Source organism: Leptonychotes weddellii, chromosome 4 (genome assembly GCF_054177405.1).
Source record: "Leptonychotes weddellii isolate Sample4059 chromosome 4, ASM5417740v2, whole genome shotgun sequence".
NCBI classification, from domain to species: Eukaryota; Metazoa; Chordata; class Mammalia; order Carnivora; family Phocidae; genus Leptonychotes; species Leptonychotes weddellii.
Window position 1 is genome coordinate 38,976,737 of NC_138372.1, and position 15,679 is coordinate 38,992,415.

General features: G+C 43.2%; 1 protein-coding gene across 7 annotated transcripts in view; it reads left to right on the forward strand.

The window, feature by feature from the left end:
* The window catches only part of CPT2 (carnitine palmitoyltransferase 2), a 102,438-nt gene that overhangs the window by 77,427 nt on the left and 9,332 nt on the right, over positions 1-15,679 (forward strand). For 4 of the 7 annotated variants that reach the window (XM_081816950.1, XM_081816952.1, XM_081816953.1 and 1 more), the window contains 4 exons: positions 3,632-3,712; positions 5,234-5,340; positions 9,447-10,751; positions 11,919-12,558. In XM_081816950.1, coding sequence (XP_081673076.1) covers positions 3,632-3,712; positions 5,234-5,340; positions 9,447-10,751; positions 11,919-12,250 — 1,825 coding nt within the window. In that variant the 3' untranslated portion in view covers positions 12,251-12,558. Of the gene's footprint in view, positions 1-548; positions 665-3,631; positions 3,713-5,233; positions 5,341-9,446; positions 10,752-11,918; positions 12,559-15,679 lie in introns of those variants that run through there. The other 3 variants (XM_081816954.1, XM_081816955.1, XM_081816951.1) reach the window with 2 other exon arrangements.

Genomic DNA, 15,679 nt, shown 5'->3' on the forward strand with positions numbered 1-15,679 from the left:
TGTTAACTACTTTTAGATGTATAGTTCAGTTAGGTGTTACTTTTAAGGGCCATATTTATATACACTGAACAGTTAACCTCAGAATATAAAACTGCACGTCCTGAGGGGACAAAGGGTGGATCAACCTGACCTACTCATTCACATTATTAATTTGAGAAACATTTATTGGTATGGATTTGGAGACCAATCAGTCATGGTGAGGAGCATACCATACAGTGGGGAAGATTTGACAGGTAAACAGATAGTTAAGATAAAATGTGATAAATGGGAAGCAGCATTTCATGATTGTCATCCTGAAAATAAAGAGCTGCAGTGAGAGGCAAATGAATGTTTATTTGGGATTAAAGAATCACTGTGTGGGGAGCACAAATTCAAGTAAATACCCAAATAGGATTCCTACTTGTAGGGTGAAAGCAACAGGTTTTTATGAGGAAGAGGAAGGGGGCAATTACATGAGTTGAATAAAAGGGGGAAAAATGTTTTCTATGCATGTTTACAAGCCAAACTACTCCGGTTATACGTTAACTGCTGACTTTTTTTTTTCCCAGGAAGTCCATAACCATCAGTCTTTTGATCAGGGTGTTTGTTCTTCTGTTGACTTCTCAGTTGCTTAAGACAATTACCGTTTTGTCCAGAAGGTTTTGGCCAGTTCAAACAAAAGCAAGTAAGGCGGTTTCTCCACAATGGCTGCTCCAACTCCATTTTAAAATGGCTCCAGGGATGCCTGGATGGCTCAGTCGGTTAAGCGTCTGCCTGCCTTCGGCTCAGGTCATGATCTCTGGGTCCTGGGAATAAGCCCCACATCAGGCTTCCTACTGAGCAGGGAGTCTGCTTCTTTCTCTCTCTCTCTCTCTCCTTCTGCCCCTCCCCACCACACGTTCTCTCTCTCTCTCTCCCAAATAAAGAAATAAAATCTTTAAAAAAGAAACTTAAAAAATAAATACATAAAAGACCTAGTGGGAGTGGCTAGTGAAGAGTAATAGCTAGTCGGGGCCAAACTGGATGTTGCTGAGCTGATGGAAGGAAATAGATAATACATTGCTAAGTTCTTGATAATACTTCACTTGATCCTCATAGTAGCCCAGTGAGCTATTAACAAATGGCAAAAGAGGGGGGCAAAGAGATAAGAAATTTGACCGAGATCACATGAATAGTAAGTGACGGTTTGGGTGCAAACCCAGATCTGTGGGATTCCAAAGGCTGTGAACTTCACCTCTCCATATACTAGACATGTTGGTGATAAACCTATGCTAGATGGACCTGGAACTTGATAGATAGGATTTCAGATCTCTCTGTGAGGCCGTTCCTCTCCATCTCCTGCCTGGGACATCAAGAAATTTGCCACCTGTCACCCTATAACTAGAAATGCAGTGGCAGAGCTGTGACTCAAGCCTGGGTCTCCATCTCATTCTCTTTCCACTGTGGCAGTAGTTCTTACCCTTCTACATTTCACAGATCATTAAAATTATGGGGGGAAAATATTGTTGACATTATTTCTTAAAAGAAAGGACCTTTAGTGACTCCCGTCCCCCATCCAAAAAAAGTGAGACAATCTCAGAATTAAGGGCAAACTTCTAAATGAAGTACGTTTAGCTTTGTGAAAAGCTCACTATACTGTCCATGTTTTTTCATTTCACTGTGAACCAGTAATTTCATAAACGTGGCCATCATCTGCCAAAGTATTAGATAATCCAGTGATGTGGACGGTATTGCTATTTGGCATTTACACTGAAGGCATTTTATATAAGGCAAAAATGAAAACTTGGTAAATTTGGCATATTTATTATCTTTTTTTTTTTTTAAAGGATTTTTATTTTTATTTATTTATTTTTATTTCTTTTTTTAAAGATTTTATTTATTTATTTGAGAGAGAGAGAATGAGAGACAGAGAGCATGAGAGGGAGGAGGGTCAGAGGGAGAAGCAGACTCCCTGCCGAGCAGGGAGCCCGATACGGCACTCGATCCTGGGACTCCAGGATCATGACCTGATCCGAAGGCAGTCGCTTAACCAACTGAGCCACCCAGGCGCCCCATATTTATTATCTTTAAAAAATTTTTTTATATAGAGGGGTCCCTAGGTGGCTCACTTGGTTAAGTGTCTGACTCTTGGTTTCAGCTCAGGTCATGATCTCGAGGTTATGGGATCAAGCCCTGCCGTGGGGCTCTGTGCTCAGTAGGGAGTCTGCTTCAGATTCTCTCTCCCTCTCATTCACTCTCTCTCAAATAAATAAATAAAATCTTCAAAACAATTTTTATACAGAAAACAGGTGATTTACAGAAAACTGGTATCCATGATAAAAAGTTTATATTTTTTTAATCCATACTGCCTTACTTTAGTTCCACTGAGAAAATTCAGTTTCTGTTGTATTAATAACCCCAAAATAAATCATCATTCTGAAGACTTGCTTTTCCCCACTAAAGTAAGTTCAGGCTAGGGTTAACACTTGAGCTTTCAATAAGGACTGTTTTTTATAAAACTGTCATTGCATCTAATTGAGAATTTTGTTTAAAGAGAGGAACTTTTGTTAGTGTCCCTATTAAAACAAAGTCTTGAGAAGGGTAAGTAGGTAACTTTGTAATTATGAGGTAACTGAGGTAGTATTTGGGATTTCTGTGTAAGTCCATGAATATAAGGACAGTACTCACAATGTTAAAGTGTTGTGAGTAGTTACTCAGTACAGCCTAAGTCCATAATGACTGTAAATAATTCAGATTAATTTTGACATCCTGTTTTTTATAAACATGCCTTGAAAAATAAACTGAAGAATCACAGTATATCTTATAGTGGGGTTTTAAGCTATGTTTTATGGATAACTTTCCAGTTTTCCTAAATGGCTGCTGTATTTAGATGTATTGAATGTATCAGTATTAATTTTAGGTTGGCAGCATGAACTTGGCAAACTATGAGTAAGTTTTGGTACTACAGGATGTATCATTCAGTTAAATTACTGACATGAAAAAGCAAGTGCACCTCACTATGCTGTCCATGTGTTTTCATTTCACTGCGGACCAGTAACTCCATTACCATCGCTGTCTTTGGGAACGCACTGGTAGAGAATGATGAGTACGGAAGCAAACAGGAAGATCTGGTTCTCCCATAGGACTCTTGGTGACCGGGCATGGCTTAATGGTCAATCCCATATTTGGCTGGCCCTTAGACAGACCTGTGTTTCATTTCTGTATGATTCTCTGTCATAAAATGCACAAGACAATTTAAAAATAGAACTTTCTTTTTTCATCTTGGGGGAGAAAACTGCCGTTGTTCAAACTAAGGGTAGGATTAAAATCAGTGCCAATACAGGGTTAGCAGAGGTATCGTAATTGTGAGTAGGAAACAAGAATGCTTCGGGCAGCTTCTGCTTCCCCATTTTGAATCTATTATTTGAATATTTATTTTGCTTGTAAAATTCATCATTAAGACATTAAAAAGTTCTTATTTTGCTTTAAAAAAAGTTACCATTGATACTCGCATTAGTAAATCCTTCTATTCTGATTGGCCTGTGGCTTCCCATTATTGGTTTTTTGGGGAAGGAAATTCACGACCCAGTAATTATTTATTAGTTTGGGTTATGAAGCTAACTGACCTCTTCCACATATTGTCACCCTTACACTTAACGTATTTTTTTCCCAGGCTGCCTATTCCCAAGCTTGAAGACACCATTAAGAGATACCTCCGTGCGCAGAAACCTCTCTTAGATGATGGCCAGTTCAGGTAAATGCTGAGAACCCCAGATGACCTTGGTTGGGTGGTTCAAGAGAGGCTGGCAAGTACTAGTGGACCAAGCTTCAGGGAGTGTCTGTGATTTAGTGGGGTCTCCAGGGACCTGGGACCTAGTCCTGACATTTTCAAGTTCAGGAAATAGATTTTCACTCAGGAACGACTGAGCAAGCCCTGAAGTGAGATTCTCTCTGACCAGACTCAACAGGCAATGGTTTCTAAGCCAGAATGCCAAATTTGTACTGTATCTTGTCAGGTGGACCTGGAGGCTAGCTGGCACTGGTCATTGGCGGAGGGCATGTGCTCTTGGTAGGGAGTTCATTGACAAGAGCATATGGCAGGCCAGAAGTCTGCTTGGTGAGCATGTGTACTGAGTTAGATAGTATGCCCCCCAGATTCATTCCCGTCTTGGAACCTTAGTATGTGACTTTACTTGGAAATAGGATTGTTGCAGGTGTAATTAATTAAGGTGAGGTCATACTGGAGTAGGGTGGGTCCTTAATCTCGTATGACTGGTGTCCTTGTGAGAAGAGGAGAAGAGACAGAGCCACAGCCATTGACGATGGAGGCAGAATTGGAATGCATCAATAAACCAAGGAATGCCAAGGATAGCTGGTAACACCAGGAACAAAGAGAACAGTCTCCCCTAGAGTCTTGAGGGAGAATATGGTCCTGTCAACACCTTGATTTTATACTTCAAAGAACCATGAGAGCATAAATTTCTATTGTTTGAAGCCATGCAGCTTGAGGATGTTATGGCGGTCCTAGGAAGCTAATTCAGCATGGAATTGGACAGTAATATTGGATATTGTCAAAAGTGGGTTGCGTTAAGCTCTTGTATCCCAGTGCAGTTCACTTTTTCCATATTGGAAGGTTTTGTGCAGATAATTGGCATTGTCATTGGAATCACAGAGTCCTTCCCTGGATAGTGGTGGGAAATATAGATGAATTGTTCATAATCTAGTCCTCTGCTTTTAAATATTCTGTATTAGTCACTTGAAGCTTCTCTTGACATGGTAATGATTTAATAGCTACCAGTTACTAAGTATCATGTTTCAAACTATCCTGAATCCTTAGCTTTAAAAATATTTTTTATCCTTGTAAGGTGGTATATTATCTCTGGTTTACACATAAAGAAACCGAGACTCAGAGAGATCAAGTAACGTGTTCAGGGTCACGTAGTTTGACAGTGACAAAGCTAGAATTAAAACTCAGCTCTCCTGGACTCTAAAGCCTATCTCCTTTTCTCCATGCCAAGCTACCTCCTAGATTACAGATTGCTTTATGAGATGATGATTGATCTTCCTGATCCGTCATTTTAAGAAGATATCCTAAATTTGTCTGCTTTGGATTGATTGCTGTTCTTCTGATCAAAGGGACTTTCTGATCTCAGTCCTAGGTTTGAGAGATATGCTACTGGGGTCCCAAATCTCAGTGTAAGAGTTCCTGGTCATGAGTCTAGAAATCATGTATTCCCTGTCATGGACTGATTCTGTCTTTTCGTGAACATTTCAGGAAAACAGAACAGTTTTGCAAGAGTTTTGAAAATGGGATTGGAAAAGAGCTGCATGAGCAGCTGGTTGCTCAGGACAAGCAGAATAAACGTACGAGCTACATTTCAGGTAGGTGGGCTGGGCCGTGGGCATGATAGCCCCCAAGCCCTCCACAATGGAAAGTAAGGTTTTGGTTTCAAAATATTTTTGGTGAGACCAGCCCACCAGTGTAATGCCTCATCCACTCTTTCTGAGGTAAGCTTTAAGGCAGAGCGAGGCCCTCCTCCACTAAGATCTTACCTGGAGTTTGTGCTGAAGAGCAATGTCTTGCCTTCTCTGCAGGTAGGATCCAGGCAGAGCCTAATCATTGGTTCTGTGAAAAGGTTGCAGGATTAAGTCCTGTGCCCTCTGTGTGTCATCCTAGATCCTTCACACTCTGGCATAACTGCCCTCTCCAGCCTCATCACTTGTATTACCCTGACACTCTCCTGCCTCAGCAAAACTTGACAACTCACTGTTCCCTCAACCCTTTAGTCTTTCATTCTTCTGTGCCTTTGTCCATGTTGTTCTCACTACCGTTTTTTAACCTAATAAATTCTTTCTTTAAGACCCAAGTATGTGGTTGCCATCGATGCTGGTGGGGGTGGGAAGTGGTGGTGGGCAAATTGGGTGAAAGGGGTCAAAAAAGTACAAACTTCCAGTTATAAAAGAAAGAAGTCATGGGGTATAACGTACAGCAGTGTGACTGTAGTTAATAATACTGTATTGTATATTTGAAAGCCGCTAAGAGTATAAATCTTAAAAACTGTCATCACAAGAAAAGACAATTTTGTGACAGTGTGTGGTGACGGATGTTAACTAGACCTATTGTGCTGATCATTGTACAATATATACAGATACCAAATCATTGGGTTGTACACCTGAAAGTAATATCATGTTTTATGTCAGTTACATCTCTATTTTATTTTATTTTTTTATTTTTATTTTTTTTAAAGATTTTATTTATTTATTTGAGAGAGAGAGAATGAGAGACAGAGAGCATGAGAGGGAGGAGGGTCAGAGGGAGAAGCAGACTCCCCGCCGAGCAGGGAGCCCGATGTGGGACTCGATCCCGGGACTCCAGGATCATGACCTGAGCCGAAGGCAGTCGCTTAACCAACTGAGGCACCCAGGCGCCCCATCTCTATTTTAAAAAGAAAAGAAAAAAAAAAAAAAAAAAAAACTCGGGTGGGATGATTTTTCCAGGAAACCTTTCAGTCCTCCTCCCTCTCCATCCAGAGCTGGTTGTTTCTGCCTCTGTTCCCACAGCACTTCTTTTCATTTAGTTTATATTTTAATAAGGTTATACATGCACATAGTTTAAAGAATCAAATAGTTCTACCAGGCTGGTTTGGAAAAACAGCAAGTTCCTGACCCTCCCCTAGTTTCCTGCTCCTCGCTTTCAGCCGCTCCTTCTTCTGACCTATACCCCCATCCTCCAAATCACATGCCTGTTACCACTGCGTTTTCACTTTTTCAGTTGGAGGCATGGTCTCTGACGTCTCACTGTGGAAGACCAGAATCGGGCAGTCTCTCATCTCCCCACCACATGCCTGCACACGTCCGGTTCCGTGATTATCACGGTGCTCACTTGTTATTTTAGTTCCCTCGATACTTAGTGCTTATACTATTAGGACCATATAAACACTGTTGTCAGCTGAGCCGTGGGGCCTATTGAAATTGTCTTTCCTGTTCTTGTGTGAACATTTTTCCCCTGAAGTTAATAATAATCTTATGCTTTCTTTAGTTTTCTCTGTGCTTAATAATTTATTGGGGAAGTTTTTTTACACTCTCATCTTCCTTCATAGTTTATCTCCAAGGTGCTTTTTTTCCTATTTGTTTTGTCCTCTTTTCTTTGTTCAGATCCTTTGTATTCCTTCTCTGTTGTCTTGGATTTGAGTGAGATATTAAAAAGCTTTTGGAAGCTCTGTGGAGGAGGGTGGAGCTGGTCCATCACAGCCTTACTTTAATGTGACCTGACTAATGGGCCCCTAATGTTAATGTCTCTGGGTTAGACTCCCAGGAAAGGCTTTTCCATTAAACTGCCACTTGCTACTACTGTTGAAGGAGTAGGGTAAGGGAAGAAGGCTTGAGATCTCAGCTATGACTTCTGTCCCCCAGTTATACTTTCTCCAGAGAGGAAAACTTCAGTCTGCAATTGGCGCAGGAAGGGAAGTGGGGGATGGGGTGGGAGTTGGGGTCTAATTAAATAGCCTTTCAACCAGATATATCAAGGCTGCCAATTTCTGAGCACTCTGGGGGTTCTGCTGTGTATGTCATGTTATCTCCTGGCCCAGGGCTGGCGTTCTCGAGTCTGCCTTAGTCATTACCAGTTGTCTCAGTGCTTTGGGACTTCCAGTATTTGCTCTTGTCTCCTGTTTCATTCTCTTTGTCATATTGGATTATATCTGTTTAAAATTCTTTTACTAGAGGGATCAGAGACATAAATTCATGTCTTCTTTCATCAAATGGATCTTACCCCAGTACTTTTTCTCTTGCCATTTCAGTGTGTTACATCATGTTTTAATTCTGTTGGTATCCTTCACCAGAGGGTATCCATCATCCAGATCAGAGTGCATGTCTTGTTCCTCTTTCTATCCCCCAGACTCTGCAGGGCCTGGCACAGCATGTTCTTGAAGAATGAAATGGAATGAATGGACCAACAAATGAATAACAGATAAATGTGTGTCCATTAATCCCTTCCCCAGTGCTTTACATGTGAAAATTATTTCCTCCAGTGGGAGATGGTTTTTATTTGTAGACTTTATCCGTGCTTGCTAATCTCAACCGGAACTTCCCTGGAAGACACATTTTCTGATAAAACATTGCTTCTGGAATTTTTACAAGTAAAGAATCCACAGGAATGCAGAAGGCTAGTTTGGATGATCCACGTGAACTGATTGTTATTTCTAATTGCTTTTCAAACATTTCTTTTTTTTTTTTTTTTTAAGATTTTTTATTTATTTGAGAGACAGAGAGCATGAGAGGGAGGAGGGTCAGAGGGAGAAGCAGACTCCCCGGCGAGCAGGGAGCCCGATGTGGGACTCGATCCCGGGACTCCAGGATCATGACCTGAGCCGAAGGCAGTCGCTCAACCAACTGAGCCACCCAGGCGCCCTCAAACATTTCTTAAAAGAGCAAGTGCAGGGGCGCCTGGGTGGCTCAGTTGTTAAGCGTCTGCCTTCGGCTCAGGTCATGGTCCCAGGGTCCTGGGATCGAGCCCCACATCGGGCTCCCTGCTCGGCGGGAAGCCTGCTTCTCCCTCTCCCACTCCCCCTGCTTGTGTTCCCTCTCTCGCTGTGTCTCTCTGTCAAATAAATAAATAAATAAATAAAATCTTAAAAAAAAAAAAGAGCAAGTGCACAAATGTACAGAGTATATAGAATGATGGTGAATGTTGTCCCTGAAAGTGATGAAACAAGAGAAATCTAAGGAAAGGGGGTGAGAATTAACAACTCTTCTGTTCGAGATGAATGAAAGTGAGGTGTTACTGTATTTCTTTAAGAGTCAAGAAAGGAAACAATGAGGAAGAAAAAGTAATAAACCTAGAGAAATGCAAATCCAAACCACAATAATATACCCACCAGAATGGCTCTAGTCAAAAAGACAGACAGTAACAATAATAAATGTTGCCCAGGACGTGGCAAAACTAGAACCCTCATATACTGCTGGTGGTAATGGTGCAGCCACTTTGGAAGACAACCTGGCAGTTCCTCAAAACGTTAAACTTAGACTTACGACATGTTCTAGCAGTTCCACTTCTAGCTGTTTCCCCAAGAGAATTGAGAACATCCATCCACACAAAAACTTGTACATACCAGCATTATTCATAGTAACCAAAAAGTGGAAACAACCTAAGGTCTACCAACAGATGAATGGATAAACAAAATGTGGTGTATCCACGTAATGGGACATTTTTCAGCAATACAAAAAAGTGAAGAACTGATACATGCTACAACCTGGCTGAACCTCAAAAACATAGTAAATGATAGAAGCCAGATGCGAAAGACCACATATTCTGTGGTCCCATTTATATGCCATGAATTATTGTAGATCAAAAAAATAATTAGAAAATTTCACCCTCTGGAGGTTGACGTCATTTTTTCTGCATATGCTTGATTATTTTTCGTTCTCAAATTTTATTTTTAGGGACTGCATTAACTTTTTATGATGTTCTTTTTTACTTTATCTTTTAGGCCCCTGGTTTGATATGTACCTAAGTGCTCGAGACTCCATCGTCTTGAACTTTAATCCATTCATGGCATTCAATCCTGACCCAAAGTCTGAGTATAACGACCAGCTCACCAGGGCAACCAACATGACTGTTTCTGCCATCCGGTTTCTGAAGACACTCCGGGCTGGTCTTTTGGAGCCAGAGGTTTTCCATTTGAACCCTGCCAAAAGTGACACTGAAACCTTCAAGAAACTCATACGCTTTGTGCCTTCCTTCCTGTCCTGGTATGGTGCCTACTTGGTTAATGCATATCCCCTGGATATGTCCCAGTATTTTCGGCTTTTCAATTCAACTCGTTTACCCAGACCCATTCGGGATGAGCTTGTTACTGATGAGAAGGCTAGGCACCTCCTCGTCCTAAGAAAAGGACATTTCTATGTTTTTGATGTCCTGGATCAAGATGGAAACATTGTGAGCGCCTCGGAAATCCAGGCTCATCTGAAGTACATTCTCTCAGACGACAGCCCGGCCCCCGCGTTTCCCGTGGCATATCTGACCACTGAGAACCGAGACGTCTGGGCAGAGCTCAGGCAGAAGCTGGTGAGTGGTGGCAATGAGGAGACCCTGAGGAAAGTGGACTCTGCCGTGTTCTGTCTCTGCCTGGATGACTTCCCCATGAAGGACCTTGTCCACTTGTCTCACAACATGCTGCACGGTGACGGCACCAACCGCTGGTTTGATAAGTCCTTTAACCTCATTATAGCCAAGGATGGCACTGCCGCCGTCCACTTTGAGCATGCTTGGGGCGATGGGGTGGCAGTGCTCAGGCTTTTAAACGAAATGTTTAAAGATAGCGTTCAGGCCCCTGCTGTCAGCCCCCAGAGCCAGCCGGCCCGCACGGATTCCCCTGCTGCTGTGCAGAAACTGAACTTCAAGCTGAATGATGCCTTGAAGACTGGCATCAGCTCCGCCAAGGAAAAGTTCGATGCCATCGTGAAAACCCTCACCATCAGCTTCATCCAGTTTCGCAGAGGGGGCAAAGAGTTCTTGAAGAAGCAGAAGCTGAGTCCTGACTCGGTAGCTCAGCTGGCCTTCCAGATGGCCTTCCTGCGGCAGTACGGGCAGACCGTGGCCACCTACGAGTCCTGTAGCACCGCAGCATTCAAGCACGGCCGCACTGAGACCATTCGCCCAGCCTCCGTCTTCACGAAGAGGTGTTCCGAGGCCTTTGTCAGGGAGCCCTCCCAACATAGTGCTGGAGAGCTTCAGCAGATGATGGCCGAGTGCTCCAAGTATCATGGCCAACTGACCAAAGAAGCAGCGATGGGTGAGTGGGGGTGGGGAGCCTGCCCTCCGCTCTGGCGTAAGCCTCAGTCATATCCTCCTCCGTGTCTGATTTCCACCGCTCACCCGTTCAGTCCATCTGCCAATCCCCAGATGATGATTATTGTCTATGCTAGCAGTCTAAATAGCCAGAGTAGCCATTAGGGATCAGAATGTTCTTTCCTCCTACGCAGGGATAGAGAAATGGATCTAACTTTGTCCTCATTTAAGGTCACTTTCAGCTGTGACACACGATTCTCTTTTTCTTATTTATTGGTCATCTGACTCACTTTTTTTTTTTTAAGATTTTATTTATTTATTTGACAGAGAGAGACAGCGAGAGAGGGAACACAAGCAGGGGGAGTGGGAGAGGGAGAAGCAGGCTCCTGGCTGAGCAGGGAGCCCGATGCGGGACTCGATCCCAGGACGCTGGGATCATGACCTGAGCCGAAGGCAGACACTTAACCGACTGAGCCACCCAGGCGCCCCATCTGACTCACTTTTGACAGTTCAGGATTTCTAAGCCTGTAGCCCCTCTTACTTCACCTCACTTGCAATGTGTTGGCTTCCTATAAATAAGCCATCTCAAAAGCTCTTCCCAAATCTGTCATCCTTCCTTTACCTCTCTGTGGTAAAATTCAAGACCTAGAAAGGACCTGGAAGATCACATCATGCAGCCAAAAGTCCTGGAAGTAAAAGAGATCTCTGAGACATTCTGGTCTCGATCTCCATTTTAGGGGTAGGAAACTGAGGCCGCTGGCTCAGCATTACACAACACATGAGCAGTAAAGCTGAGATGAGAACGCTGGTCAAAACCCTTTCCATTTTGTTCCAGTGACTCAATCTTGTCTTTTATACTAGACTTAGACTTTGGATTTTATTTTAGTTTTTGAATCCATAGCTTTTCTTTTTTTTGCTTTTTTTTTTTTTTTTTTGACTGTTTGAGTCAAAAACTGATTCAGTTTTAGAATTTTTTAAAATCATACTTTCATTTTAGGCTTAGCTGCAGAGGTTAGTGAGTTGGAGGTGTGCATGCATAAGCAGGCAGAGCCTTCTTCCACTCTCAAAGATGCTGTGAAGGGGACTCCGACTACAGGTGGGGGGACAGTTACTAAGGTCACTTTCCGTTCTGGGATTCTGAGACTCTGGTTTTCTATTTTGTCTCTGACAGGCCAGGGCTTTGACCGACACTTATTTGCTCTGCGGTACCTGGCAGCAGCCAAGGGGATTGTTCTGCCTGAGCTATACCTGGACCCTGCATATGGGCAGATAAACCACAACATCCTGTCCACAAGCACACTGACCAGCCCAGCAGTGAACATCGGTGGCTTTGCCCCTGTGGTCCCTGATGGCTTTGGCATTGCGTATGCTGTTCATGACAACTGGATAGGCTGCAACGTCTCCTCCTACCCAGGCCGCAATGCCCAGGAGTTTCTCCAATGTGTAGAGAAGGCCTTAGAAGACATATTTGATGCCATAGAAGGCAAATGCCTCAAAACTTAGCTTCTGGGTGGGTGAAAAGCCTCCATCGCTTCATTGACATGAAAATTGGGGCCTATGTAGCCAAAAGGTGCTACTCTGTATACAAAGGAAACTAATCATGAGGTGCCTAAGCAGTCAGTGCTGCAAGGCTTGACCTTTAAAGTCATGGTTTTAAAGCTAAATATATAATTGCCAAGTGGGACTAGATCACAACTAAAGAGAATGGGAGATTTCAATTTTAAGGGCATCTGATCAGGAGGTGGGATTTGGAAGGATAACTTAGGTGTATTTATTGTTGAAGCAGAAATAAAATTTAATTGTTGCTTGGAGGTGGTTCCTTTTAGTTGTTGTTCAACCTAATTTCCTAATCCCCGCAAAGAACTTTCCAACATTAAGTTCTGTAAGTGCAGGTAACAGTAAGTTCCCACTGGCTCCTGGCTCTTCAGGTGAGGTGGGAAGTGCTGTTTCATCCTCCCTTTTAACTTCTCTCTCTCCTGGGACATCCTCTCTAAAAATCCTCTTCATTTTTCTGCAAAGTGGGCTGCTGGTGCCTGATTCTGATAGTCCTGCGGCAGTAAAGGGTATTCCTATGGATTGGGGGAGTACTATTTGACTATTCCAGCCAAATGAAGATTTATAATTGGTGTGTATTTAATCAGTTGACTCTTTCATGTTATCTATGGTCTAATGTACACGAGACTACTCAGTACGTTTGAAATCTGGTTTTGAGTGAACACAATTTTTGTTAACAATCTGTTGTTGAACGCTGCTGTAACATGAAAGGAAGGGTGTTTGGTTCTGTTCTGTCTTGTGTTTTGAAAAGGAAGGGTTTTTGTTTGTGTTTAATTTTAGCTGCATTTGTGTGGATCTCCCAGGGACTTACTGCACAGCTGGGATTTGAATTCTGGTGTGAGCCAGTCACAAAGCATTTCCAATGCATTATCTGACTTAATTCTCCTTACAGTTCACATAAACATGCCTGCACCTCTTCTTAGTCGACTCCACCGGTCCTTCACTCAGTAATCACTATTTAGTGACTACCCAACAGGTACCAGGTCCCCCGTATTCCGTGGTTTAACCAGAGAGGGACAGCCGATAGCTGCAAGTGCACGTGAACATCACGTTGTTCCATCTATGAAGCACGATCAAGAAAACCTGACGAAGAAGCCCGAACCAGAGCCTGGCTGCGCGCGCGTGCGCCACCGGAAGCAGTAGCCGAGGTCCCGCCCCGCCGCCGGTATCGCTGCCGGGGCGCCGCACTTCTGCTTCCTGCTCTCTGCTCTTCGTGGTGCCTGCCTTGTGCTCTCGGCCGCCGAACAACGCTGGCGGCTTCGTGCACCTGTGCGGGCCCAGGAAATGGTTGACAAAGCGACAGGCAAGTTCAAAGGCAAATTTAAAACCTATGCTATGTGTGGGGCCATTTGCAGGGTGGGTGAGTCAGGTGACTCTGAGTGGCCAAGGCCGACGGCGTCGTCTCAAAGAACTTCTGACAGGAGAGGATCATGGGTGTATGATATTTGTCAGATAAATAGTGACCCCTCCCTCCAAAACACCTGAACTGGTATCCTGGTTCTCCCATGTCTTCCCTGTATGACCAAAGGCAAGTTACTCCGCTTCTCTGGTGTGTGTTCCTCTTTGTAATCGAGGACAGTTCCTATGGCATGGGATGTAACGAGGACTGGCAATAATGATACAGATGAAGCACCTGGCAAGTAGTTGAAGCTCAGTCTGTGTTCTCTTGCTGCTGTGTGATGTTTGTGCTGCTGCTGTTCCATTCCTTATCGAAGCGTTGACCTCACTTGAATAGCGAGCTCCCCACGGTATGAGCTCTTAAAACCAAAACCTTGGTTGAAACTTGCAGAGCTGAGATGTAGTATTTCATGCATATGTTCAGGGTGAATGTACCCTTGGGCAGCACCCCTTGGGGACATGAAGTTCTTTAAAGGAATCTCTTCTGTGGTCTGTCTCCGTGTTCAGCATTCCTCCTTACAACTTATCCCCCCTTCCTCCTGGTCTTGGATTCCTCCTGGGAAGGCTTCTGCAGTGGTACCTGGGATGGCAGAAACAATTATTAAGTCTCGACCGAGTTGGGGCTCATACATAAGTGTTGCACATTTGTAAAGCATTCAGCTGATTTGATCCCCTCAACTCTGGAATGGACTGAAGTTGTTATCTCCAGTTTACATACAGAAGATGGATAGTTGGGGAATGTAAGAAGGTCACTTGATAAGTGGTAGGATCAGGACAGGCTCTTTTGATTCCTTGTCCAAGGCTCTTTTATTATGTTTCTGTTCATCTAGGCTTCCAGTAATTACATCTTAAACTAGCTGGCCTCCCGATTCAGGAGAACGAACTTTGTTAAATGAATCCGTGCTCCTCCTGACCCTAAAGCAACTCCCATGTGGAGTCTCCTTTGTGAGGAGTGGGCTTTGGGAAGTCAAGTTTTGTCTAGGTGGCTTTCTCTCTTCGTGACTCCAGAACAAGTGTGGCACATCTCCAGATTCACAGCATACCAGCCTCTTTGGAGATTATCTGCTCCTCACTGAGGTGCCCCCAGGTTGCCCAAAGCGAGTTTTGTGGATACCATGTAGCTTATTTTTTTTAAACAGCTTTATTGAGATATACATCACATATTATATATTCCACTTATTTAAAATGTGTCAATCATTTTAGCATATCCACAGTTATGCAACCATCACTACAATGAATTTTAGAACATTTTCATCCCCAGAATAAACTCTCTACCCATTAGCAGTCATTCCCCTTTTCCCTCAACTCCCCCTGCTCCCCCAAACACTAAAAACACCAATCTACTTCTTGTCCCTATAGTAATTTTTTTATTTTGGACATTTCGTATAAATGGAAATATACTATATATGTAAGGCCTTTTGTGGTTGACTTCTTTCACTTAGCATAATGTCTGCAAGGTTTATCCATGTTCTAGTATGTATCCGTATTTTCTTTTTATTGCTGAATACTATTTCAGCCTGTGGATATACCACATTTTATTTATTCATTCACCAGTTGATGGTCATTTGGGTTCTACTTTTGGCTATTATTATTTTTTTAAATTTAATTTTATTATGTTATGTTAGTCACCATAGTTTTTGATGTAATGTTCCATGATTCATGGTTCGCGTATAACACCAGTGCTCCATGCAGTACATGCCCTCCTTAATACCCATCACCTGGCTAACACATCCCCCCACCCCCCTCCCCTCTAGAACCCTCAGTTTGTTTCTCAGAGTCCTAGTCTCTCATGGTTCGTCTCCCCCTCCGATTTCCCCCCTTCATTTTGTCCTTCCTACTACTTCTTTTTTTTTTTAAACATATGATGTATTATTTGTTTCAGGGGTATAGGTCTGTGATTCATCAGTCTTACACAATTCATAGCGCTCACCATAGCACATACCCTCCCCAGTGTCCATCACCCAGCCACCCCATCCCTCC